At 50.8% G+C, this 25,409-nt stretch overlaps 1 protein-coding gene across 3 annotated transcripts in view; it reads left to right on the top strand.

The window, feature by feature from the left end:
- The window catches only part of CTIF (cap binding complex dependent translation initiation factor), a 147,439-nt gene that overhangs the window by 108,356 nt on the left and 13,674 nt on the right, over positions 1 to 25,409 (top strand). For all 3 annotated transcript variants that reach the window (XM_063179582.1, XM_063179581.1, XM_063179580.1), the window contains one exon: positions 16,877 to 17,032. In XM_063179582.1, the coding sequence (XP_063035652.1) occupies positions 16,877 to 17,032 (156 nt within the window). The remainder of the gene's footprint in view (positions 1 to 16,876; positions 17,033 to 25,409) is intronic.

The following is a 25,409-nucleotide window of genomic DNA, read 5'->3' as shown; positions in this document are numbered from 1 at the left end:
AACATAAGTTGGAGTACTCCTCTGCTGGAACAACCGTGCTCTTTATAGCAGAGCTGTGTCTGCATCTGAGCTATGCAGAGCCAAGTGTATTATTAGAGTGAGCATCACTGGGGCTGTAATTGTACACTGCTCCCCTTGGCAACCACAGCCAACAGCACATCAAACAGAAGGCTGATACCTTCTTTTAATAATAATGAAAAAAACCCCACCAAAATCACAAAATGAACATCCCGACACAGAGCAGCAGAGCCCGCTGGCCTGCTGCCAGAAGAGTTCCATCCCTGCACATGGAGCTGCCTTGGTGCCAGAGGAGAAGGGCTGGTTCTGCAGGATGCCCTGTGGCTTACCCTGCTGCGTGCCCTGTTGGATACCCTGTGGCATATCCTAATGTATATCCCATTTCACACCCTAATGCATACCCTAAGGCACTCTGCATTTGATACGTCATAGGATACTCTGTGGCATACCCTAACGCATCCCAAAATTTATACCCTAATGCATACTCAGTGGTGTACCCTAGTGCATATCCTGTTGGATGCCCTGTGGCATTCCCTGGTGAATATCTTGTGGTACAGCCTAATGCACTTCCCCTGGCATATCCTATGGTGCATCCTAAACACAACCTATTACTTACCCTAATGCACTTCCCATGGTGTTTCCTGTGGTATATCCTAATGCAGACCCTGCTACATACCCTAATGCACTTCCCATGGTGTTTCCTGTGGTATATCCTAATGCAGACCCTGCTACATACCCTAATGAACTTCCCATGGTGTTTCCTATGGTATATCCTAATGCAGACCCTGCTACATACCCTAATGAACTTCCCATGGTGTTTCCTATGGTATATCCTAATGCAGACCCTGCTACATACCCTAATGCACTTCCCATGGTGTTTCCTATGGTATATCCTAATGCAGACCCTATTGCATACCATAATGCACTTCCCATGGTGTTTCCTATGGTATATCCTAATGCAGACCCTATTGCATACCATAATGCACTTCCCATGGTGTTTCCTATGGTACATCCTAATGCAGACCCTATTGCATACCATAATGCATTCCCTATGGCATGCCCTATGGTACATCCTAATGCACACCCTGCTACATACCCTAATGCACTTCCCATGGCATATCCTATCCTAATGCACACCCTATTACATACCATAATGCATTCCCTATGGCATACCCTATGGTATACCCTAGTGCATACCCTACAGTATATGCTAAAGCATTCCCTGTGGTATATCCTAATGCATTCCTTAATACACATCCTATTGCACACCCAAATGCCTACTTTATGATTTACTTTACTGTATATGCTGTTGGATTCCCTGTGGCATACCCTGATGAATACTCTGTGGTATATCCTAAAGCATTCTCTATGGCATACCCTGATGAATACCCCATTTCCCACCCTAATGCTCCCCTGTTGCACACCCAAATGGGGGTTTTGCCTTATTGCCTACCCTGTTGCTCACCCCTGTTGCATATCCTGATACATTCCTAATGTTGCACACACCCACACAGGGTTTCTTCATCATCTTACTGCAACCTCGTGATGCCCCAGAAATGGCCCTTCCTTGTTTCGGTGCTGTGCTTGGGTCTGGATGTAGAAATTTCATAGAAACACAGAACATCCTGATCCAGAAGGGACCCACAAGGATCACGGAGTCCAAGCCCTGACCCTGCGCAGGCACCTCAGTGACCCCTGAGAATGTTGTCCAAACATTCCTGGAGCTCTGGCAGCCTCAGGGCTGTGCCCATTCCCTGGGGGGCCTGGTCAGAGCCCCACCACCCTGTGGGGGAAGAACCTTTTCCCAATATCCAACCTAACCCTCCCTGGCACAGCTCCAGCCATTTCCATGGGTCCTGTCCCTGGTCACACAGAGCAAAGATCAGTGCCTGACCCTACTGTGCACATTACAAGGAAATTGTAACTGCAGTGAGTCTCCCCTCAGTCTCTTCTCCAGGCTGAGCAAACCAAGTGCCCTCAGCCCCTCCTTGGATGGCTTCCCCTGTGGACCTTTGAGATGAGTAGTGGGGGTTTTGGCAGAGGTTTCACTTCAGTCTCAGTGCCCTTGGTTGGGTTTGAGATGATTGGTGTGACCATTTATAGAGGGGCTCAACTGTGAAGGTGGCCAAAAATCCATTTATGTTGCCCCAGGTGGGGGATGGAAGAGGAGAATTTAGGTTGAAGCATTTCTTGGGATGTAGTCATTGTGGCATGAGGTACAGGGAACTGACTGATTTCCTCCAGTAAATGTGGGTGCAGTGTGAAGTGTTTGCCAAGCAGAGCATGAGGATTTGGGAGGAATGAGCTGAAGTTCTTCCTGTCCTGTAGCCTTTTTAGTCTGAGCAAACAACCTCCCAGCCCTTTCAGCACTGTAGGGCTCTGAGACACCGGGTGGATACTGTGGGAACTGGGGCATGGAAGTTGGTTGGATTCAGTGATCTTAGAAGTCTTTCCCAACCCTAATGGTTCTATGATGTTTTGTGTTATTCTAAGTATTACATTAATGGTGAAGGCTGAAAGGCAGATTCTTTTTTTCCCTTCTCAACATGATTATTGGTGAGGAACAGTTTGTGGTTTGGCAGAAGTGGAGGCAGGAAGATCCAAGTGTGGCTGGAGAGTTTCGGACCTGTGCACCATGTCCAGCACTGACTGTAAAACCCCATCAGTCCTCTTTCTTTGGCTGTTTTTAATATAATTTAATTACAGATGGTCCAATCTGTGCACATAAAACAGAGTGGTACCACTTGTCTCTGAAAGGACATTGCCCAGCAGACATCAGCGTGCCGCTTCACTCAGAGGTGGGGGAAAAAGGTCCCAGTGGCCCTGGAGCAGATCCTAAAGCCACACAAGTGTGTGCTCATGTGCCACAGCAGTGAGCTCAGCTCCACAGAGCAGCACTACATCCATCTCTAACATCTGTGCCTGAGCCAGCCTTGCAGCCTTTGGTTTCTGCTCCACAGGAGTTTGATGAGCTCTTCCCCCAGTGAGGTGGAGATTGAATGGGGAAAGCCTCCTTGGCTCGAGCTGCTCTCCATGGCTGACTGTGCAGACCAGGAACCTCTTGGAGGTGAACCTCAGAGTGGGTGCCAGCTCCTCAGGAGCCCAGCACAAGCACAGAAATAGCAAATTGTGCTGCACTTGTGTGGACATCTTCATTTAGGGGTTTGCAGAAACTTGTAGAGCTTGGACACCTTTCTTCCCTTACGTTTCTGATACTGATAAACATCAAACTGTCCTGCTTTTGTAAATCACTGGGGGACTCCCCCAGCAAAAGTTTTGTGTAGCTTTGAAGAGATTTATTTTCTATACGCCCAGGCAATTCAAAGGCAGTTCTAAATTTGTGCACACTCATATATCTATGCAGTGCTTGAAGGGGCATGGGGAATGCAGCCCTGTGGGTGGCTCTGAGGAGCATCCCCAGCTGCTGCATCCTCCTGCTCTCAAGCTCAGAGGAAAATAGTGGAAAGGAGACACATTCCCTTTTTGCCCATGCTTGTGTCTCAGGAGACATTCTCCAATTTTTTACAGTGTATTTACTATTTTATTTTTATTCTTTATTATCGTACCATTTTTATCACTTGATTCTTGTATTCAATTACTTCTTATTTTGCTCATATATAAAAATATATGCTTATTGCATAAATATTAATTATGCATGTTTTTATATATGTCTGCTAATGGTATATATTAACATTATATAACTTACAATAACAGTATATAAATTACAATGTTAGTAACTTTTTTTATTTTTTAATTCTCACTGTGGTTTGTTTTGTTTTGTTTGGGTTTTCTCCCCCTTCTTTTGCAGCCATCCAGGGCCAAGCACAGGCCGTGCAAGTGTCGGCAGCAGGCAGGAGAGGGAGCCCGGGGAGCAGGCTGGCAGCCAGCCTGCGCCTGTTGGCAGGTGCAGGGCAGGGCTGGGCATCCTTGGGGCTGGCCCTGCCTTTGCCCCGAGCAGCGACCGAGCTGGGCTTGGCCCCGGGAGGCTCCGGGAGCCGCTGGCACACGGGTGCCGTGCGGGGCTGGGAGCTGCTGGAGAGCCCTGGGTTAAATGCCCACGGCTGCGTGCTTCCAGCTTGCCACTGCTCCCAAGCGGAACGGTGGCTGCAGGAAGCACCCAGCTCCTCTGCGGGTTTTCCATGGCAAAGGGAACGTGGTGGGGGCCAGGGAGAGCCGGGCAGCACCTCACTGCAGGGTGGTGGTGAGGTGAGCAGGGGGTTAAAGGAGGTTTTAATGGAGTGCAAAAAAAGGGGCAGGTTTTCACTGATGGGGACAGGAGCTGTGCCACACAAGCACTAGGAGCTGGGGATATTGAGCCAGACCCTCAGTTAAACAAGCAGTGGGTTTGCACTGCACATCAGCCCTCAGTCTGAGCACAGAGGTGGGTTTTGGGGGTCACGTTGAGTTGCAGCTGGAGGTGGCCACAAGGCCACTGACACAGCAGTGAGTGTCACAGGGGATGACAAGGAGATTGTCCCCAGTGCTGTGCAGGTCTCTGGGGTCTGCACTCTGCCCAATGCAGCCACGCTCATGGCTCTGCACAGGAAAGATGCTTCATTTAGACTAGCAGTGCATCGTGCAGTTGAGAGTTTGGTGGGAAGCAGGACTAATTAAAAAAAAAAAAATCCCTTCCAGTTTAAGGATTGGCATATTTGATATTAATTCAATGTGCTGGTAAGGTTTTATTCCTTACACTTTGCAGTGCTTGGTTGTGTTGTACAAAAATAGCCATCACCTTTAGTCCATAAATTTATGTGTGGCTTCTCCTGGCTTCTTTCACCTTGAAGGGGCCAAGATTTCAAAGCCACCGTGGGGACCAGCCCATGCTCCAGCACATGATGGGACCCGGGGATGGTACTTGGTGTCTCAGTGTCTCTCCAGGCACTGGGTGCCCTGGGCATCCCCCAGTGAAGGTGGGACCCAGCAGAGGCTCCATCCTCTGGCTTGTGCGTGTTGGTGGTGAAGAGTGTCAGGAGCACCCCTGGCCAAACTGCTGCTGCCTGCTAAAAGAACAGCTGAGTTCAGAGAGAGGAACTGGGGTGGTGTGACCCATGCACAGCCTGTGCATGGGCTCAAGTGCAGAGCAGAGGCTGTTCTGGGCTCTAGGTGGAGACTGCAGACTGCTCAGCCTGCCTGCAGCCCTGGGACAGAGCCAGGCAGCAGCTCCTGCTGGGGTGGGCTCCTGGCTGCCCCCAGCCATCGCTGGTGGGTGAGGGTGCTGGGGGTCCTGGTACAAAAAGCAGAAATAAAATAAAATAAAATAAAATAAAAACTCAAAATCCATGTATCTGTTGATGGGAGGTGAGGAAAGGAAAGGGAGCACTTCAGTGTTGAGACCTCCCCAGATCGGGCTGAGCTGGCATCAGCTCCTACTTGCTTGTTTACTCCCCAAAGGCTCAAACCCATGGGATGTGGGAGTATGTTCCTGTCAGCCCAGGGGCTCAGCTGGCCCAAGGCACCCTCCTCACAGACCCTCTGCTGCTGCCTGCTCCAGCCCAAATCCAGCTCAAGCTGCTGAGCCACCCCAAGGTGGGGATTTTGGGATGCTGCGGGCTTGGAGGATCCCTCCTCCCCATACCCACAGACACTCTGCTCTGCCCAACCCTGCTCTCAGCTGATTCCTCTCACCTCAGCTGGGATCAGGAGTTTTGGAGGCTCACTGGGGCCCTATGATGCATCACCCTGCCTGGGACTCATCCCACAAACCCCACACCCCCATCATTTTGTCAGGGAATGAAGCATCCTGCTGACACAGGAGCACCGTGGAGAAGCAGCTGTCAGGGACACAGGGACATCACCTCCTGGGCCAGGGCCAGGGCAGGTGGATGTGCCTGCAGCAGCACAAAGATGGGATTTGGTTAGAAGGATGTTGGAGAGGGAAGCCCCTCTTTCTCTCCCTAGAGAAGGGGGAACATGAGCTAACATGCTGTGCCCATCCCTGGCTTTACTTGGACACAGGCCCATAGCATACAGAGGATGCTCTTGTGCTCACCAGCAGGAAAGATCTTGTTTTAAGGTTTTCTAGCTGAGTCACAAGTTTCTGTACCCGATTCAGTTTCCAGCCAAGTGAGCCAGACTGCTGTGGTGGCACCCAGAGTGATGGTCCCGTGGGACCTGCAGCTTGAGCACCCTCAGCATCCTCCAGGCATGCTTAGGCTCAGGGTTTTTTCATTGCTGGGTATTTTGGTGTGTAGCTATGTGTCAGAGTCTGGATTTGGAGAATGAGTGCTTCCAAGAAAGTCCACATCCCCTTTTTGCCTCCCCTGTGGTGTTTGCACAGCCTCATCTTTTCCTGCTGCACACATTTAAACAAGAAAATGCAAAATGATGGTGGGAAGTGGCTTTGGTGGTTCATGAAAGCAGAGGAGCTACAGGACACTTGAGAGGTGGGGAATGAGGCTTGATAATTATTTCAGGTCCTGTCCTACAGCTCGCCAGGCCTGATACTGATGCAAAGCACAGCATCCAAGTCTTGGGGACAGCAGCAAACAATGCTTGGCTGGAGGACATTGCCCTGCCTTGACACATCCTCTGGTGTCATCAGCAGTGCTGCCAACCATGGGGTGTCCCCCATGCTCCTCCCCTCACTAAGCATCCCAAAACAGTGCTTCCTTTTCCCCTCCAAGTGATAAATTACTCCACTTTCCTTGCTCCCTTTTTTGAAAATTACTGTTGCTGTAAATACTAATTTTTTATTAAACAGAGGATAAAGCAAGTATCTCTAGCAGTGCTGGGAATCCAAGCTCAGGGATAAAGCCAGGCTGCACCAGGGTTTGGAGCAACCTGGTGTAGTGGAAGGTGTCCCTGCCCATGGCAGGGAGGTTGGAACAAGATGGTCTTCAGGGCCCCTTCCAAACCAAACCATTCTGTGATAGCACTTCCAGTTCAGGAGCAGCAGGAGCTGAAAGTGAGGACAGCAAGGGCAAAGTGTCCACCAGCTAAGGAGACAGTTTCAGACTGGAGAAACAAAACCTTTCCATATCTGCTTTGTTTTGAGTAAGGTGTGTTTGCTTTCACCTCTGACATTCCGGCCCATGCAATCCAGTGGTCTTACACAGTGGTGCTCAGAGTCTGCCAACATGTAGCAAAATGCATCGAGGTAATCGTGGACATCCCTTTCGAGATACAAAGGATGGAGAAATGGAGGGTGTTTGCAGGTTGATGTTGTTTTCTGCAGTCTGTAATCTTTCTGTAATTTTAGCTTTCCCAGCATGGATAGGCAGCCTCAGAGGCATTGTAGGGTGCTCAATACCTGTATGCTGCAGGGGATGAGCAAAAAATATTAATGTATCTTTCACATCCACTAAAAAAAAAAAATAAAAACCAGCCAAATACAACATTTCTTGCAGCAAAAGCTCCCTGGCTACATAGAATTTGTAAATATTAGCCTCTGAGAAAGATTTTCTGAGCTCCTTTGTGTAAATAACATTTTTTTAGCAGACTGGCACTTCACTTCAGGTCTCAGTTTTCAAGTGGTCGCTCGTGCCCCCATCCCAGGGCTGGATTTCCAGCAGGAGGATCCAGCACTGGTGCAGGATGCCCACGGGGTGCCTGGCAGTGGGGGAGACGTGGTGAAATGGAGGAGATAAGAAGGGTGACAGCCCCTGTGCTCTCCAGCGTGTTTGCTCAGCAAGGCTGAGTGCTGGGCCAGAGCCACCACCTCCCTGCAGACTAAACAGTTGCAGTGTTTTCTCTCCCATGACCGAAAGAATTTAGTAAAGGGTCCCGGTATGAAACTTTACACGAACTCTGGGTGCCACGAATATCTCTGGCTGGGAGTCTGTTAACTCCTCCAGTTCCTTGATCATCCACACGGTTCAGTCCCAGGGCAGATGAAAGGAGACCCATCCCACCATGGATCTGGCCAGCTGCCTGCAGGACCCCCCGTGCTCTCCCACCCACCGAGTTCTTGTGCATCCATCTTTCTGGGGATTTCGTTGCTTTCTTTTAAAGGAGAGAGCCAAGAGCTCTGGCCACGATGGAGCTCTGGAATCCTCCAGTTCAGGAAAGACACGGACCTGCTAGAGTGGGTCCAGGGGAGGATTCTCCCAGGGCTGGAGCCCCTCTGCTCTGGAGCCAGCCTGGCCCAGCTGGGGCTGTTCAGCTGCACCAGAGAAGCTCCAGGGACACCTCAGAGCCCCTGCCAGGGCCTCCAGGGGCTCCAGGAGAGCTGCACAGCCCCTGGGGACAAGGCAGGCAGGGACAGCACCCAGGCAATGGCTCCCACTGCCAGAGGGCAGGCACAGATTCTGGCACATTGGGAATTAGGAATTGCTGGCTGGGAGGGTGGGCAGGCCCTGGCCCAGGGTGCCCAGAGCAGCTGTGGCTGCCCCTGGATCCCTGGCAGTGTCCCAGGCCAGGCTGGATGGGGCTTGGAGCAGCCTGGGATGGTGGAAGGTGGCAGGTGGGTTGGAAGTAGATTACCTTTAAAATCCCTTTCCACCCTGATGCTATAATATCTCATGCCCCTGGGACCTGGTTGGAGCCATCTCTGTGCACCCATGTCCATCCAAAGGTTGTCCAGTTCCCTCTGCCCCCCAGCTCAGGGAGTGGTCTTGGCCAGGGAGAAGCCCGTAAGGCTTCGTTCATCCTTTGGTCCTGGCCTGCAGAGAAGCAGAGGCCAAGCCTCAGTGTCTTGCCCAGCTCAGCAGATGGGTGGGTGGTCCCAGTCCCACCTCAGGGTGAGCACCACCCAGAGGACACTTCCTAGGAGGGTCTCAGCATCCCACAGGAGAACATGCTGCTGCCAGCTACCAGGCACCCAGGAAAATCCCTGCATGGACTGAGCTGATGAGAGCCAGGAGTGCCTGTGCAGTAAAGCTCCTGATGTCAAACAGGATTAGCTGCCTGCCTTTGCCTGCCCAGTTTCATTCATTCACAGGCAGGCTGGCCTTTCAATGGACGCAGCTTCATTTCCAGTGCAGGTGGAATTCCTCCAGCTCTGGTGCCTGGACAAAGGAGCACCGTCCTCCACAGGCAGTTTTCCTCATCTTATAATATCCCTCTTTCCAAATTTGGCCTGTCCCCATAGATCCCTTATCACCTCCACCTTATAAAGAGGACACATGGCATGTGCAGAATTTAAAATAAGAAGAATGCATCCTGCTGGCAAAATCCAGCTGGTCCCTGCTGCATCCTCCTGGACTGCAAGGCTGGGCATCTCCAGACATGGCATTTGCAAGCAGGATCCATCAATCAGACAAAATTGGGGTGCCATTCACCACCTCAGCCCGGTCTTGGGAGTGGGATGAGCATTTTCTCTGGAACAGAAAAGGTCTCTGAGCAGATTTGGGGATGGTGCTGGGCCTCAGACCCTGCCATATTGTGGAGGAGGGTTTGCAAACTGCCCATCAAACAATGCTCATCCATGTGAAGTAGCCCAAAAATAGTATTTTGTGAGATTTCCTGAAACCATTATGCTTTACACTGAACTTGTGCTATGGGAAATGCAGCCTGTGGTATGGGGGATTCATACTAATAGATTTTTTCCATGAAGTGGGGGTATCAGCACTGCTGTGGATGCTGGGATGAGCAGGGATTTGCTGTTCTTGATCCTCTCTCTTCCCACCACCTCCTTGTAGTGAGGAGGGGATTGCTGGCCTAGGGGTAGGATGCTCCAGAGGACATGGATTCTTTGTCTCCTTTTCAGGTGAGGACTCTCTGTGTCTCCAAAATTTCCCAAGTTATCCCAAGGCTTCCTGTGCGCACTCATGAAGACAAAGGGCACATTGCTGGCTCAAGATTCCCACAGTACTGGGACATGCAGGAATAAAATGAATGTAACAAGGAACTCCTGCACTGCTGCAGAAGAGCAAGGCTGCCAAGGGGGAGCTGCTTCCTCTGGGCACTGCACGGGGTGTCTGCAGGGCTGGGTCAAACAGGCAACCCAGCAAGGGAATTAATTTGTTTCTTTGTGGTCCCTTGTCTCCCTTCCAGTCCTTCTCTGTGGGACTGAGAGAATGGCTTGTGATCCTCAGGCAGGTGATTAATTCTCCTTGTCTGTGTGTCCTGCAGATGGCAGGTCTGTCCCTTGCTCGCTGCATGGTAATGATGTTTTGCTGTGTCTGGGTTCATGGGATAACAGGTCTTTAAAGTGATGACAAACTGCTGTTACCCAGCTGAGCTGACACCCTGACACGTGTTTGGGAATGCAGAAAGGTGTGAGGTAGGAAGGACAGCAATAAAAATTAATTGATGAGGAAGACAGCTCTGTCACCTGGGTAGTGCTGGAGGAGGTGCTGGCCAACATCCAGGACAAAATGGTGATTGTGGTTGGTTGTGTGCTGACCCGGCTGCTGAATTCACCCTCCTGGTCCCCTCAGAGCTTCCACCCAGACATTGCTCTGAGATCTCTAGCAACTGCGAGGTTTACAGCAAAACTTCTGTTTGCACATCCAGCATCATGCTCCCACCAGGGTGATTTCAGCCTCAGCTAAATCAATAATTAACTGCTTGTACCCCTGCAGCCCCTCAAGGACCTCAGAGACATCACTGGCTGAAGCCATGAGACACCCACGTTGGGTGGGTAATTGCTGCTGGTCCCAGAATGGGAGCCAAATGGAGAGGTCAGGGTGAGACCAGGGGGCAGGAGGTTCAAGTGACCACTCCTCTGGTCACCTCCAGGTGTTTGTAGGCATGAGAAGTATCCACGGCTACTCTTGGCTCTGGTCATCAGCTGCCTCAGTTACCCACACTGGGGAATGCAAAATTATGTTTCTTGTCCTGGGAGTTTGCCTAGTCCCTGCTTCAGAAAAACCAGTTTTCTGACCTTATTTTCCCCTTCATGCCCAAATCCTTCTGAGAGGAATAAGCACTGTGTGTCTGCCTGGTGGCTGCAGAATCTTTGTTGAATTGTTCTTGCCAAACTGGAATAATTCCATATCCCTGGAATTGTTCAAGGCAGATTGGACGGGGCTTGGACCAAGCTGGTCTGGTGGAAGGTGTCCCTGTCTATGACAAGGGGTTGTAAAGAGATGAGTTTTAGGGCCCCTTCCAACCCAGACATCCTGTGATTCTATGAATTGTGCAGTGACATCTGTGCAAGCTACAATCACCCAGTGGTCAGAAGATGTGGGGTGGGTGTCTGTGGGGTGGTGGTCACTGTCCTAGTGGCCTGGACCTTCACCATGAGCTGCATTTCAGGGCCCTCTGTGATTAAAAGGGATCCATTCACAGAGCTGTGGCCATCATGGAGCCAGGTCCACGCTGAAGGTCACTGGTAGGATTTCCTGCTTTTCCCAAAATGGCCAAAACATCCTGAGAAGATATTCTCAGATATCTGCATGTTCAAATGGTGCAGATCCAGCCTGGAGGAAGCGACGTGATGAAAGCCTGTGGGAGTGAAATGCCTCACGGCTGGGTGAAGCCAGGACCTCTGCAAGGCTGGGCACAAGGTGTCATCTGTAATTTAAAGGCTTTATCTGCTTTAAATGTCAATAGCTCCTTTGTTGGAGTCATAATAATTGCCATGATCTGCATGTCTCAGTCACACACCCCAGAGCACTTCTCAGAGGAAGATGAGCAAATCCTTCCCGTTTGTTGCCCGATGGGAAATCAGGGTACAGAGGTGACTGGAGCCCACACAGGGCTGGAAATAAACCTCAGCCTCCTGTGCTGCTGTTCTCCAGGTTCTGCATGGAAGCTGTAGGCTCAGAGCAGGTTGTCTGTCATCACCCTGCTCTGCTCTGTCTTGTCTCCACGCTGGCAGCAGCGTGGGCAGGGATGGTGTGAGGGGATCTCAGTGAGGCTCTGTCCTTGGCTGCAGGCAGAGAGGCCAGGAGTGGGTGGCTGGAGGAAGAGCAGAGCCCATGGAAGAGCTGATGGTCTCATTTCGTGTCCCACCACCTCCAGCAGAGGAGTTTTTGTAGTGGTGTCCAGGAAGTGAGACTTCCCCAATGAAGCTGTGGTGGTACAGAGGAGCTCAGTGAGACCCCACAAATCCACAGGCAGAGATGTTTAATCATTCCCTGGTGCTGTCACAGGGTTCTCCAGCACCTCATGAGCTCCTTCCAAATACCAGTGCTCCAAACCACTCATCTCACTGGTTTATACTCCTCAGGAAACAAAGCTGCACACCAGAACCTCCTCCAAACCAGGACCTAAATTCATGTAGTATTTAAATTCTAAGCAGTGAATAATGCAGATGAGGTTAATTGTGCAAAATGTGATTTATGGAGCCCTTTCTAGGAAGGTCTGGGAAGGGAGCAGGCAGAGGCTGTGCTTCTCCAGGACAGCAATAAGGGACAGAGGCTGTCCAACCTCTGTCCACCAATTCCCTCCTCCTACCTATTGGATTTGTCTTAGCCTTTTCCAAAGAGCCATTTAGGGCTCCAGCATTTCACATTGCCAGTAAGATCAACTATTTAGCACAGCCTATCTCAGCTTTTTATATAGCTCTTAGCACGGATATCTAAGCATCATATATTTCTTTTTGTGCAGTATTTCTGACTCAGTATTTCCTGCCTCCTTGACAATGACTGAGTAAACAGCAGAGCTGCCAGAGGAAGAGCCCTGTGTTTACAGAGCAACAAGCCCAAATGTGCCTTTATTTTTTAGCCCATCAGAAGGTGGCGATGCTTAAATTAGCCCTCATTTTTATCCCTCACTAAACTTTTGCCCTCAAACTTGCTGCTACCAGAATCAGCCATGGGTTGGTGGGCCCAGATCTGGGGAGAAGTTATTTGGAACGTGTCTTAAAAAAAGTGCGGCGAACTCCCAAGGGAAGAATTTTCAGCTGCAGCTGTCTGAGCTGGACTGAGGGCTTAGATCCGATGGCAAAATGCTGCTTCTCATCCCACCTGACTCTGCTGCCCACCAAAAATGTTAGAGGAGGGATTTGCCTCCTCTCCCATAGCGTGGCCATTCCTCTTGGCTTGGTCCTAGTCTTGGGAAGGTCTCCTGTCCACTGCCATAGCCCAGTGTTGAACTGTGTCTACACTGGGATGAGGAGTGGGCTTTCACTTGGCTGCAAGTGTGAACACCCCCAGGAAAAAGGCATTTTGAGTGTCCACTGCTGGCAGGAGCCTCAGCCAGGCTTACAGAGGATCCAGCAGGGGATGTCAGAGGTTTTGCTGAGCCCTGGGCCATCTCTGTGATGTGTGTGAGCACAGGCCATGATGAACGTGCTCAGCCTTCAGATTTATGCCCCAACCCTGTCCTGTATGAGAGCTCTTTAGAGGTCCTCTTGGCATCACCCCACTTCCCACATGGTTTCCCAATGAATTCTTCTCCCAAACCAGTCAGAGAAGAAAGGCCAACCCCACCTGGTATAAATACATTTTATTTTAAACTATAGGCACTGAAGGAAGGTCATCCAGGAGACACACCCAGATTATCTACAGGCCAGAGCACCCCCAAATTAGTAATACAATTCATGTTTAAAAATACAGCTAAACTGATGAAAGATAATTTGCTTACTGCCCTGACATCACCACCTAAGCATGGGGCAAGCCAATCCACAGGTTATTTTTATATAACTCCGTGAAGCATTTCCAGAGCAAATAAAGTTCAGTGGGCAGGGCAGTGACCCGGCTGTCTGGTTCCAGAGCTTTTCAGCCCCCTCAAGGCTCGTCACCAGTGTGTGGAGGTCTGTGGGTCAGGGGACAGCGCCATAGGATGTGCCCCAGGCACACAGGACGCGGGGTTCCTCACCTCTCCCACGCGCTGGCTCTGGCTCATCCGTTGGGGTTGCACAGCCTTTGGAGCTGCCCTCAGTGTTCTCAGAGGGTGACTGGGCCTGCTGTGGGCATGGCTGACCCACGGCTGGTGAGTCACACGTGTAACTCCATTAATTGAACAGCCCAGATGAGCCTTGGTGGCAGCAGTGGTCTCCTCAGACTCCCCAGTGCAGATGGGGCCTCTCTGCACTCAGTGCACGCCATGGTACAGGTCACATCTGCAGTCTGAAGGACAAATTTAAGGACAGAGCTTCCTGGACCACCCTTCTGCTGGGACGCTGGAGTAGCACCACCCTGAGGCATGTGAATTTCTCAGGATGCTTCAGGACAGCCCTGGCACTGCAAGTCCATCTGCTGTGGAGGCTCCTGCCAAGCCCTACTCTGGCCTGGAGGCAAGTGTGGTCCAGAAAAATTCCTCCCACTGGCAAGATGTTCTCCCTGCTTTGTCAGAGGAATCAGTGTCACTGCCTTCCTTTTGAAGAGTATGTGCAGATCACCTCCTTTTGCAAAGTTTGACCCATCCTGAGTCCAAAAATGGAGCAAAATTATTCCCACTGCAGCATCACATTCTGTGTGGAAATGTCTGCAGTGCCTTCTGCATCCATCCCACATTCCATCCCCCTCTCCCATCCTTCATAGGGGTCCCTCAAAGTCTGCACAAGCTTTTCTGTGACTGGGGGTGGTGGGGGGCTACAGACACCTTTCTTTTACAGGGATCTGTTCATCTACAAAGGTGGGGAAGTGTTCATTGATGTCTCTGCATCAACCACTGGGTGCCACAGGATGAAAAAAGGAGGGTGATGTGTGGTGGAATCCTTTCCTGCCCGGCTCCCATCCCAGGCCTTGGGATGAGTTTGGTTTGGTTTGCTGGTTGGTTTATGGAATTTCCAGGCAGTTGGTGGGTTTGATGGTTTGGAGTTTTGTACAGAAAATTGTTTACAGAAAATACCTTTTTTTAAAAGACAATGTTGAAGAGTTATTTTTGTTTCTTGCACAGGCACAGGGCATGTTTGAAGCAGGAGAGGGAAGGAGCAGGGTTTCCTGCAGTGTTTTTTGTTCTTTCCCAGTAATCTGGGACTGCAGAGCCCGTGCAGTTATCCCAAGCTGCTAGGAATTTCACAGCATGCCCCAGGGATCCCAAAATACAGCACAGCTCCCCAGGTACACGAGTGTGGAGCTTCCAGGCCCAGGCAGCACAGGAGGTGCTGGAGGGCATCCAGGCTGGGAGAGGGAGGATGGGTTGGGGGCTGGAGCTGGCGGGGATGCTGCATGAGATGCTGGAGACAGTGCCAGGAGAGGGAGAGGAATCCAGGAAAAGCTCCAGGGTTCAAAGGAAACCTTCTGTGCTCTGTATGGGTGGATGGGGCAGATGAGGGGCACGGGATACTCTTGCCTGGGTTTTTAATTTATCATTAATCAGGATATCATGTCTCTGACTTTTTTTTTTTTTTTTTTTGCAATAAATTTCAATTTAAAAGTCCAGAACAAGTAATTGGGTAACCTTGGGGTGATAACCAGAGCTGGCAAATAACTCCTCTGTCACTGCCCAGGGACGGGCTGGTTAATGAAAGGATGAACTCTGCAAACTCCCTCGGAGAGTCTGGGGAGACCCAACAGGATTTGGCTGCAGGTTGACTCCGAAGTCGCAGACACAGTTGGGCAACTGACTTATGGAAATGGGTGTAGAGAGGAATTAGTCATCACTGCTTGGTTAATAAGTGCCTCAGCTATTTTACAAGTCTTTTTTCCTGCATATGCAAATACATATTTTATTTTTCCTTTTGTAATGAAACATATAAATAGCTCCTGCCTTGGATCTTCTGTGCATACAGTTGTGTCATGAAAATGATCATCATGCTTTTGCTTGGCTTTCTTTAGCAGCTGCTTCACTTAGCTTTGTTCTAAAAGGAAGATCTCCTGTGTGTTGTCCAGGGCAAGAGAGCAAACTTTGGTGTGGTGGCTTTTATATCTCCCCAGCTTTGCAGAGAGCAGCTGCAGGTCAGAGTATTTGCAGCAGCAAAGCCCTTTGTCTCAGGCACTAGGAATAAACTGAGATGAGAAAGATAGAAGGTAATTTATTTAGTTGCTGGATTTCAAAGGTTGTGCAACCTGCACTGGAAACACACAGTATGGAGAAGGAACTTGTCCTCTTCTTCAGTATTCCCCTGCTTAGTGTCACCTAAATTTTAGTGTCAAGGAAAGGTCACTGTGGAGACAGGTAAGAAAAGTTGCGTGGGATGTCATGCAAGAACCTCTGCAGCATCTCTTAGAGCCCAAGGAAACCTTTTTGACTCTGAGCATGATGCACTCCTTTGTGCCATCCTCTGGAAGGGTTTTTGTAAGGTTTTCTGTGTTGGCTTGTGCTCTTTGCCATGTGTTTCCATCACACACATCCCTTTTCGTACCCCGCCTTTGGACAAACCCCTTCTTTCTCCCACCTGGAGGTCTGATGGGGAGGCAGCTATCTCCCTGTGTGCTTCCTCCTGATGATGCTGACCCATAAATCACGTCACTGGGATAATCCTTAGTCATAGCAACCATCAGCTCAGGCGCAGGGTGACCTTTTAATGCCAAGCCCAGGCTGCCCTGATCTTATGGTCGGGCAGGGAGCCAGTCTCTGCCATTATTTTGTGAGATGCCAGAGAGCAGCCAGACCATTAGGATGCTCCTGGCCAGACACTGGGTCTGCTGAAGATACTGGAATGAATGGGCTGGGCAGGTCAACCTGGACCACCAAGCCCAGGATGGCCACCATCATTTCCCCTACATTTTGTTTAACCTGTCTGTTGCTGCTTTTTTTCAGTCCTGGTGGTGCTGGCTTCTTCCCTCCTCACCAAAAAATCAAGCCATCCAAACCCAACACACCTGGAAAAGCGACCCTGTGTCTGTTGGGGGCACAGAAGGATGCAGAGGGCAGACACTATCTCTGGTGCAAGCTGTGGCAGTTATTGCAGGAGTTGGTGATATTTCTGCAGTACCTGCTTTCTGGTGGCTTTGCTCTGTCGAAATTGCAGCCGCTCCACGCGCGTTGAGTAATCTCCCCACTGTTACTAAAGAGTCAGTCAGTCTGTCTGTCCTCCCCCCACCCCGAGTTTCAATTTCCTCCTAATTCCCTCTCTAGACAGCCATTGTCTCTGCCGTGGTGTTGCTGATGCAGCCTCTTGTCTCTGTGCCTCTTGCAGAAGGATTTCTCCATGCGGGAGGAGCTGCAGCAGCGAGACGTGGAGCGCTGGCTGGGGTTCATCACCTTCCTCTGCGAGGTCTTCGGCACCATGAGGAGCAGCACCGGGGAGCCCTTCCGAGTCCTCGTCTGCCCCATCTACACCTGCCTCAGGGAGGTAAATGCCTTCCCACTTGTCCTTCCCCACCAGGGGAACAAGCTGTGCAGGGATGCCCATGGTCCATGGAAAGGCTGTGGATGCTCCATCCCTGGAAATGCCCATGGCCGGACTGGACAGGGTTTGGACCAAGCTGGGATAGTGGAAGGTGTCCCTGCCCATGGCAGAGTGTCAGAACTAGACAGAGGTTCTCTAAGGCCCTTCCAGCCCAAACCATTCTGGGATTCCATCTTTGCTTTATAATTCCTAGACATTTGCTCTGCCGACGCTTCACACTTCAAAAGTACTTACATCTGCAGGCACTCTTGGCTGTTCCTGCATATTGTCTTTCTGCTCATTAAAGCACAATAATTAAAGCACACACTTCCTTTGTCCAGTGGCTAGGAAGGACCAAAGTTGGAATGGCAAACCAGGCACTGTAGTTTGTTAATCCCAGTGTTGTGGAAATCCCCACCTAAGCAGCTTAAGCAGCTTCATAAAGCAGGTGAAGCCACCCAAATAGATGAGACAGACCAAGGGGAGGAAGGAGGGAGACAAAGGAAGTCCCTAATGTCCTTAGACCCAACCCAGTGCAGCAGAAACCCAGCCCTGTCACCAGGGTGGGGGATTTTTCAGAACCTGATTTCCTGGTGACCTCATTGTCAAGCTCCTCATGGGTCAGAGTGGTGGCAGAAACCTAAGTGAGTACATACAGAAAAGACAACTCAAGTGTTAAATGTTCTTTAGAGAAGGAAAGGGCTTCCCTCCATCCTGTTTTAAGGATAGCTTTGTCTCCTGCTGCTGCCTGTAGAAGATTTTCTCAGAAAAACCCGCCTTGTTGCCCAGGGTTGGAGCTGTGAATCTCAAATTGTCAGTGGTGCTTCTGTCAGGCCATAAATAACTCACTGTAAAATAAGTTCTCTGCTAGACCTCAGGCAAGGAAAGGATAAAGAAAGTGCTGGTGATGACTTTTTTTACATGCATGGGAAGTTTTCCTCTGAATGCAAACGCGCCATAAACATTTTGTCTGGGTGGTAGTACTGTGGGCAGAGCTCACAGATGGTGACTGGAGCAGAGAGGAGCGCGGGCCTCATGATAAGGCAGACATATCCAGAGGAGGAGATGGGAGAGGGACGCTAAGAATAGCCGAACTTCCCCAAAATCCCTGCCCACGGAGGTATGTGTCACCTTCTGGGGAAGATCTGACGTCTGGCAGAGCCCCCGTGCCCATCCGCTTCCCCTCGCAATCGTGACACAGCACAGCCCTGATTCCTCCAGAGCTTTTCCCTGCCCACTCCTGTCTGCCCTCGCCGTGCTGTCACTGTCCCTCCTGTCACCCCTCTGCTCTGTGGGGACGTGGTGGTGAGCTAGAGGTGTGCGGAAGGACATGAATTTCATATATCAAGGATATTTTTTGCTACAGGGCAGCTCCATAAAAAGATTCACTAATTATATCAAGATGTCATGCGTAAATTTGCTCTTAAAAATACATCTCTGTTCCTTAGCAGGACAGGTCTGTCCCTGTGGTGTTGTTTGTCACAGATGACTTTACTAGATGATCTTTAATAGCGAGATGATCTTTAGGTCCCTTCCAACCCAAGCTACTCTGTGATTTCTAAGAGGTCTCTTAGCTTAGCTGACATGGGTGAGCCTGACTCCTCTGGCTCCCCTGCCCCAAAATGCTTGCTCTGTGACTGCTCTCTCTGCAGTGCTTTGACCTTGATTCACCCCTCTTCCATGGCTCTGGAATGGGTTTTCATTCTGCTGCCTTTTTTTTGTCATTGCCAGCTAATCCTGCTGCACAGGGCCAGCCCAGGGGAAAGGGTCACCGATTTATCAGCAGTGCCAGGCTCTGGTTGGCAGACGGTTGCCAGGGCCAAAGGTGGGCTCAGACACAGTCAAGGAGGTGGAGGTGTGCTTTTCCAGCTGCACCCCAGAGAGGACAGGGACATCTGCACAGGCTGGGCCAGCTGGGTGCTCTGTGAGAGTGTGGAAAGCCCCTAACTGTGCAAACTGTTCATCCCTTGGTGTTCCCCATGAGCCACATGGGCTGGTTTCCCAGCAGAGGAGGGGGTGTCACCATGGCCTTTAAAGTTTGGTACTCCCACATGCCTCAGGAGAGGTTCCCAAGGTGTAGTAGCACTCAACATGGGTTTTTTCCCCTTCTGCTGATCAGAACATACATCCTCAAGAGGAGTCTCAGCCCTTCATCCCTAATTTCTTTCATATTGATTATTCCCCAGCAAGCTCCCTCTGTGCTGCCCACAGTCCTGCACAGCCACTTCTGCCTCCATCCACCCATCCTTAAACCATAAATCATTAGCAGAGGCAAGATAACATCTCTCCCTCTGCCTGTCCTTTCAGGTCGCTTGCTTTTTAGTTTCTCTCTTTTTTTTCTCCTTTTTCCCTTTTCCTTTATAGCTGTGGCAGACTCAGCCAAAGGTCAGCGAGGCAGTGAGCAAGAGGAAGGGGAAAATTGCCTGATGACTGAGGCAGGAATGTCTGTTCCCTTCCCCCTGCAAAGCTTCCTCTCTCCAGCTCCTTTCCCCCCAAATAAAAGCTTATTCACACCATCATTAGCTGTCTGGGAGGGGTGAGGGTGGCCACGAGGGCATCAGTGCTGGGTGGGGAGGAGCTGGGGACACGGCTGGGGCACAGAGTGACAATGCCAGCGCTATTTATCGATCGCTGTGGATGGGTTGGTTTTGTGGGCTGGGAAAGAAAAAAAAAAAAAAAAAAATAAAAGAGAAGTTCATTTCAGGTGAGGCTGGAGTGATAAGTGCTGGGGTTTGCTGGCTGATTGACCCAGGGCCCATCGCTGTCCTTTGGGAAGCAGGCAGGCCCTGTGCAGGCAAGGCAGTGGGTGTTTAACCGTGGCAGAGGAAATGTGGGTCAGAGCTGCCACCTCACCCAGGCAGCCTTTTGGAATAGCTGTGCGCCTTGGCTCAAGCACAGTCCAGCCAAATTCCCCTCCCAGGGGGCTCTGCTGCATCCTCCTCCATCACTTGAGCCTGAAATGAGGGAGAAGGAAGGGACTGCCAATACATCCAACACTGTAATGGCATCTCCCAGGAGCAGAATCCCTACCAAATGAAAAAGTTTAATTTCCATAACGGTTTTGAGGGGTTTGGGGTGAGGTTTGTGCAGGCTGAGAGTGTGTCCTCACAGCGAGGTCTGGCAAGGTCAGTGTTGGGATTTTAGGCAAAGAGAGGGTTTGCCAAGGGAAGCAAAAGGTGAATCCAGCTCTCATTAAAATGGTTTAATGGAGCACACTGTGTTTGGATGGTAGTTTGGACTAAAATACTTGCAGTGGGTGAGTGCGTATTTTAGGTTGGAGAAGGGCAATGGATGCCCAAGGTTGGCCCAAAGATCAGTCCTGGAGACAACTGGGAAAAGGAGGGAGAGCCCTTTGCAGATGAGAATGAGAGGACTATTGCAGCTCTCAGATCTGGAAAGCCTGGGAAAAGAATAACAAAGCAGAGATGTTAAATAGAAATAAAAGCGCTTTCCTCCTATTCTTCCCTCAGAGCTTCGGGGAATCGAGGGCGAGCTGGAAGAGGGCATTGTTCCTGGGATAAAGGCTTTCCCCAGGGATGGTTATGCTGCAGCCAGGGCACTGTGGGTTTGACCCTTGCCTGCTTCCAGACCTGGCTGCTCTCACTTGGGAACAGTGGTGGCATCTTGCAGGACCAACATTCTTCCATGAGCCTTTTATTTGGTGAAAGCACTTTTAGCATTATTAGGAAGTTGTTCTGTCTCCGGTGCATGATGGTCTTAAGCAAGAGTGATGTCCCAGTCTCTCCTTTCAGCCCTACAAGCCCTCTTGACTATGGCCTCAGTTTATTTCACAAAAGCACTCTAAATTTGTCCGTGAACATCTCCTTCCAGGATGGTGAGAAGTGAACATGCTGACATCTTTCCTGCTCCAAAGCCTCTGCCCCTTGTCCAAGCACCAAGGACCATGCTGAGCCATGCTCCAGCAATGCTTCATGTTGCATGTCTCCCAAAACCAACTAAAACCAAGAGAAGAGCCAAGGTGCTTTGGTTCTTGCAGCCTGGCCATATTTCTTCTTTTCTGTGGCCTTTGGCAGAGTCAGCAGAATGGAGAAAATGGGTGGTTAAGGCAAGGAAGCAGCAAATGTCAGCTGAACCATCAGAGCCCTGTGCGCAGTGCAAGAAGTGCCCCGTGGCTACTGAAGATGTGGACATAATAAATAATATTATTTGCCATCTATTGTTCACTGATTGTCACCACTTTTGCCTTCCCCAAGCCCAGTTGGAGCTGTCTGTCCCTCATCCAGCTCTGTGCTCCCATGTGTGAGTCAGCAGGGTGGCCGTGGGCCGCCCCAGCTCGGCGCCCTCCCAGTTTCATCCCCTGGTGCTGCTGGGGAGGGGGAACATTAGCACTGGATCCTGAGGGGCCCAGCCCAGTTTTAGGTGACGTCTGAGGCCTGCAGGGAAGGAGGGATCACACCCAGTGTGGCTGTTGATGGGTGTTCTTGGGAGGTTTGCCTCCCCTGCTGTCTGTCTCATCCTCAGTGGAGGTTGTTGGGACACCAACCCAGGAGGTGCCCCTGGGGCTGGGAGCTGCCACCTCTCTGCCAGCCCCTGCCAGGAGCAGCCACTTCCAGCCCCGGTGGTTGGTGCCAAGTGCTGCTTTGGATGCATTTGTTTGTTCTTACAATGCCATTTAGCAGCCAGGTAACCTGAGCAGTTGCCTATGGCAGCAGAGCAGGGAGGTGGAAAAACTGGCTCGAGGGACTCAGGCTCAAGGTGATGCCATGTGGCAGTAATGCCACTGTGGTCTCTTGAGGCACCTCAGCAGCTGGTGTCCCCCACAGGGAGGGCTCTCCCCCTCTCACTCCCCATAATAACCCCATGCCACCCATCACCCATGTCACTGTGCTCTTCCCCTGCACAGGGCTGATCTTTTGTTGCAAGTTCTAAGTTTCTTCTTGACATTTTGCTTCACCCCACTGAGGTCCCTCTCATTGGCAGCCCTTTGAATACATTTCAGTACATCCCAGACTTGCTGTCACTTTCAAACTTCATAAGATTGCACTCCTTATCTCCTCCAAGTCACAGATAAGGACGCTAAATAGGGCAGGTCCTGGGATAACAACTTGGTATTTGTTATCATTCCTGGCCTTCAGGCAGAGCTGGGTTGGAACCCAATGGCTACAACCCTCTGAGCCCAACCACCCAACCCATTTTTTACCCATCTGGTTGTCCTGGCTTGGAGACAAAGGGACTGGATATCAGGGGTGACAGGGAGCTGCCTTGGCACCATCCCACTCTGAGCCTTGGCTGGGGCAGGCTCAGAGCAAACCCCAGGAAGCAGCTCATCACAGAAAGGCTAATTAAACTGCAAAACTTTGTGCAGGAGGCTGCAGGACCAATTCATAGAGATCCCTCCAGCTTGAGAGGGTTGTTGCTTCTGAGGCTGTGTGCCCCAGGGGTATCCCCTTCAGAGGGATGCAGTCACTGGCCTGACCCAAGACAGATGATTTTGGGGTCTCAATAGCAGCCCTGGGGAGCCAGGGCAGCTCCCAGGCGCTGTGAATCAGCAGGGATCAGACCCAGCAGGCTGGCAGCAGGCAGGACAGTTGCTTCTCTGCAGGAGTTGTCTCCTACCTCCAGTCTGGTTGGCAGAGACAGTCCCATTTCAGCATCGTTTAAAATCTTGGCACGCTCCCATCGCTTCCCTGCCTTGGTACAGGCTGCTGACTGAAAGCCTCGGGGTGGTGGTGCAGGGAGGATAAATACTCCCTGTCTAATTGCCTTCCCCCTTCGTCTGAGTCTGCGGTGCAGCGTGTAGACGGGTATCCACTCCCCTCCCTTCTCTCAGTGCCTGTTATCTCCTGGGGCCATGCTGCGTAATTTAGCAAAATATTCTAACACAGTAATTAACGTCTGAACTTCAAGAGGGCACTGCCTTTTCACTGTCTCCTTCAGAGGAAGAAAAAGGAAAACCTTCCCGGCTGCAGTCGGATGAGCGGGGAGGGTGGTGCTCTTTGGAAAAGAAAATTGTATCTTTTAACGTGGGTTGTGTTTTGTTAATCACTCTCACTTTTTAAAAAGCATCAGCCTTTTGAGTTTGAAAAAGGGTCTTTGACAGTATAATGAGATGCTAGGATTTTTAATATTACTCTCCGAGTCAGAGAGTGAAACAGAATTTTTGCTTTATCAAATGAGCAAAGGCACCTAGGGCCTTAGATCATGACCCCACACCACTTCCACTCAGGAAGCTCCATGAGGCCAGATCTGAACAGAGAAGATATGTCTTTTACGAAGAAGGAGACTTATATCCTCACAGAAGTCCCCTTCTGGGGATGTATGTTCTGCAAAAAATCAAAGGTTTGGTCTCCAGTCCAGTGGGGCTGGGACAAACTGGGAAGTGTTTTGTGTGAGGAAAGGATGGAGGAGGAATGAGGAATGTGGGCATGGGAGGGAAGGGATTTCAGAGAATGGGTGAAAAAGGGGTACTGGGGCTCAGGGCCACTGGGAGGAAGGAGAAATGAGGGGAACAAATGGGCAGGGCAGTTGTCTTGGGAGTCCAGGAGATGTGGAAGACATGGAAGGTCTGGGAGGAAGGTCTGGGATTCGGAGCAAGTGGGGCATGTTGATGTAAAGGGGATATGGACTTGCAGAGCCATGACAGGAGGCAGAGTGCAGAGAGCAAAGAGGAAGGGTGGATGCCTGTCTGTAGGACCACGCAGGGCAGGGGTGGATGTCCCTGTAACCTCTGTGCCTGCCATACATTAAAAAATTATTAGCCATGCAAAAAGCTCCCACATCCCCAGTCCCCCATAGCTGTGCTGGCAAAAATGCTCCTATGAATGCAGCTTGTTTGGGAAACAAACGATTTCCTTTAATCCTGGTCATTTTGATCCAAGGGCATAGTTAAGGTGGAGGAGGTCAGGTGTTATCTGGGAGCAGATGAGGACGGGCCAAACCAGGGAGGGCTGCCCAGTGTCAGCCCATCTGCCCTGTTGGGTATTGTATGTGCAGGAACATATTCTTGGAAAGCCACAGGACTCATTCAGTCCCAGCACCAAAACCGTGCTGTTGTATCTTAAATAGAGGAGGGAAAATGCCACCCTCGTTTCTCTGGGACCCGTGGAGAAGTCAGAGGAAGCAATTTGTGCAGATAAAGAAGTGAAGTCAAGATACCATCTCACAGGATGGTCCCTCCTCCTCGCGTGGCTTTGTTTTTCTCCCTCGCCCTCCGTACCAGGCATTGTTAGTTCCCAAAAACCCTTTCAATGGGATGTAAACACAACTATTTGCGTCTGCCGCCGCCGCCGCTGCGCGCTCGCTGCCTGTGCAGAGCCAGGAAAGCGCAGAGCCTCCGGCCAGCCAGGGTGGAGCCCGCTGCAATCAAGCGCCATGGTCTCGCCGCTGTTTCTTTCCATGTTTTGTGTTTCCCCGGGACCCTTGGGATGAGATCACATCCTCCTCTCCCAGGGTTATTATGTCTTCGGACGGGCAGGATGAAGCCGGTCGTCTGGGTGGCTTGAACTCCCCGTGCACCCAGACCGGGTGGCTCTGCTCCGTCTGTCCTGCTCACCTTCGGGTCCTGGAGGTCCACCTCCAGCCAGGGGATGTGTAACCACCAGGCTACTGTTGGATTGCAGCGTCTGGGTTGATGAGTGACCAAATTTTCTTCATCATTGTCTCCAGTAATTGCCTCTTAATGGTTTCCATCTTCTCAGGAATTTCTTCTGCCTGTTCCAGATCCGGGGAGAGAGAGTGTCGTGTTTCATGGTTTCCCTTGCCTACAGTGGAAAGGAGTAGGAGGAGTTTCCCACGACTGGGTACAGGATTTTGTTCCTCTGGCCTTAATTCAATTTGCTGTTAAGTATCTCTGAGTTCCTCAGGAGCCTGACAAGGAGGATAACCAACATTTTGGTTTACTCAATGCAATAAACAAACTAATCTCTTCTTACCATCCTCCCAGGGAGTCCTGGTTGTGTAATAGGAGAACAGAAATCTCCCTCTGAGCTGAGGGGAGCACGTCAATGCCAAAGGAGTTGGTGCCACCAAAACTCATTTAGGTTGCCCAAAGTGTGTTAGAGAAAGTGTCTGCTATGGCCATGGCTCTGGTGCAGCCGTGCTGGGACAAGCAGTTCAGCACAGAGCTCCTTGCCCCCTGTGCCACTTCATCTGGGCAGCTGCCTGTGGGATCAGCAGTGCCCTGTGCTGGTGAACCTTTCCTAAGGAAGCAGCAGGAGCTGCTGTCAGACATTCTCACCCAGGCTGAGACCATGACATCCCATCAGGAAACTGGGAGAAGAGTTCCCTGCATGAGACACGTGGTCTGGTGGCATCTTGTGCATCTTCTGTAGCCTTGAAGACTTCCCAGACCCCCAGAGAGGTGTGAGCAGAAGGGAATGGG

This window comes from Melospiza melodia, chromosome Z, assembly GCF_035770615.1.
Source record: "Melospiza melodia melodia isolate bMelMel2 chromosome Z, bMelMel2.pri, whole genome shotgun sequence".
In the NCBI taxonomy this organism is placed as follows: Eukaryota; Metazoa; Chordata; class Aves; order Passeriformes; family Passerellidae; genus Melospiza; species Melospiza melodia.
The sequence above is the reverse complement of the archived record's forward strand: the minus strand, read 5'-3'. Positions and strand labels throughout refer to the sequence as shown.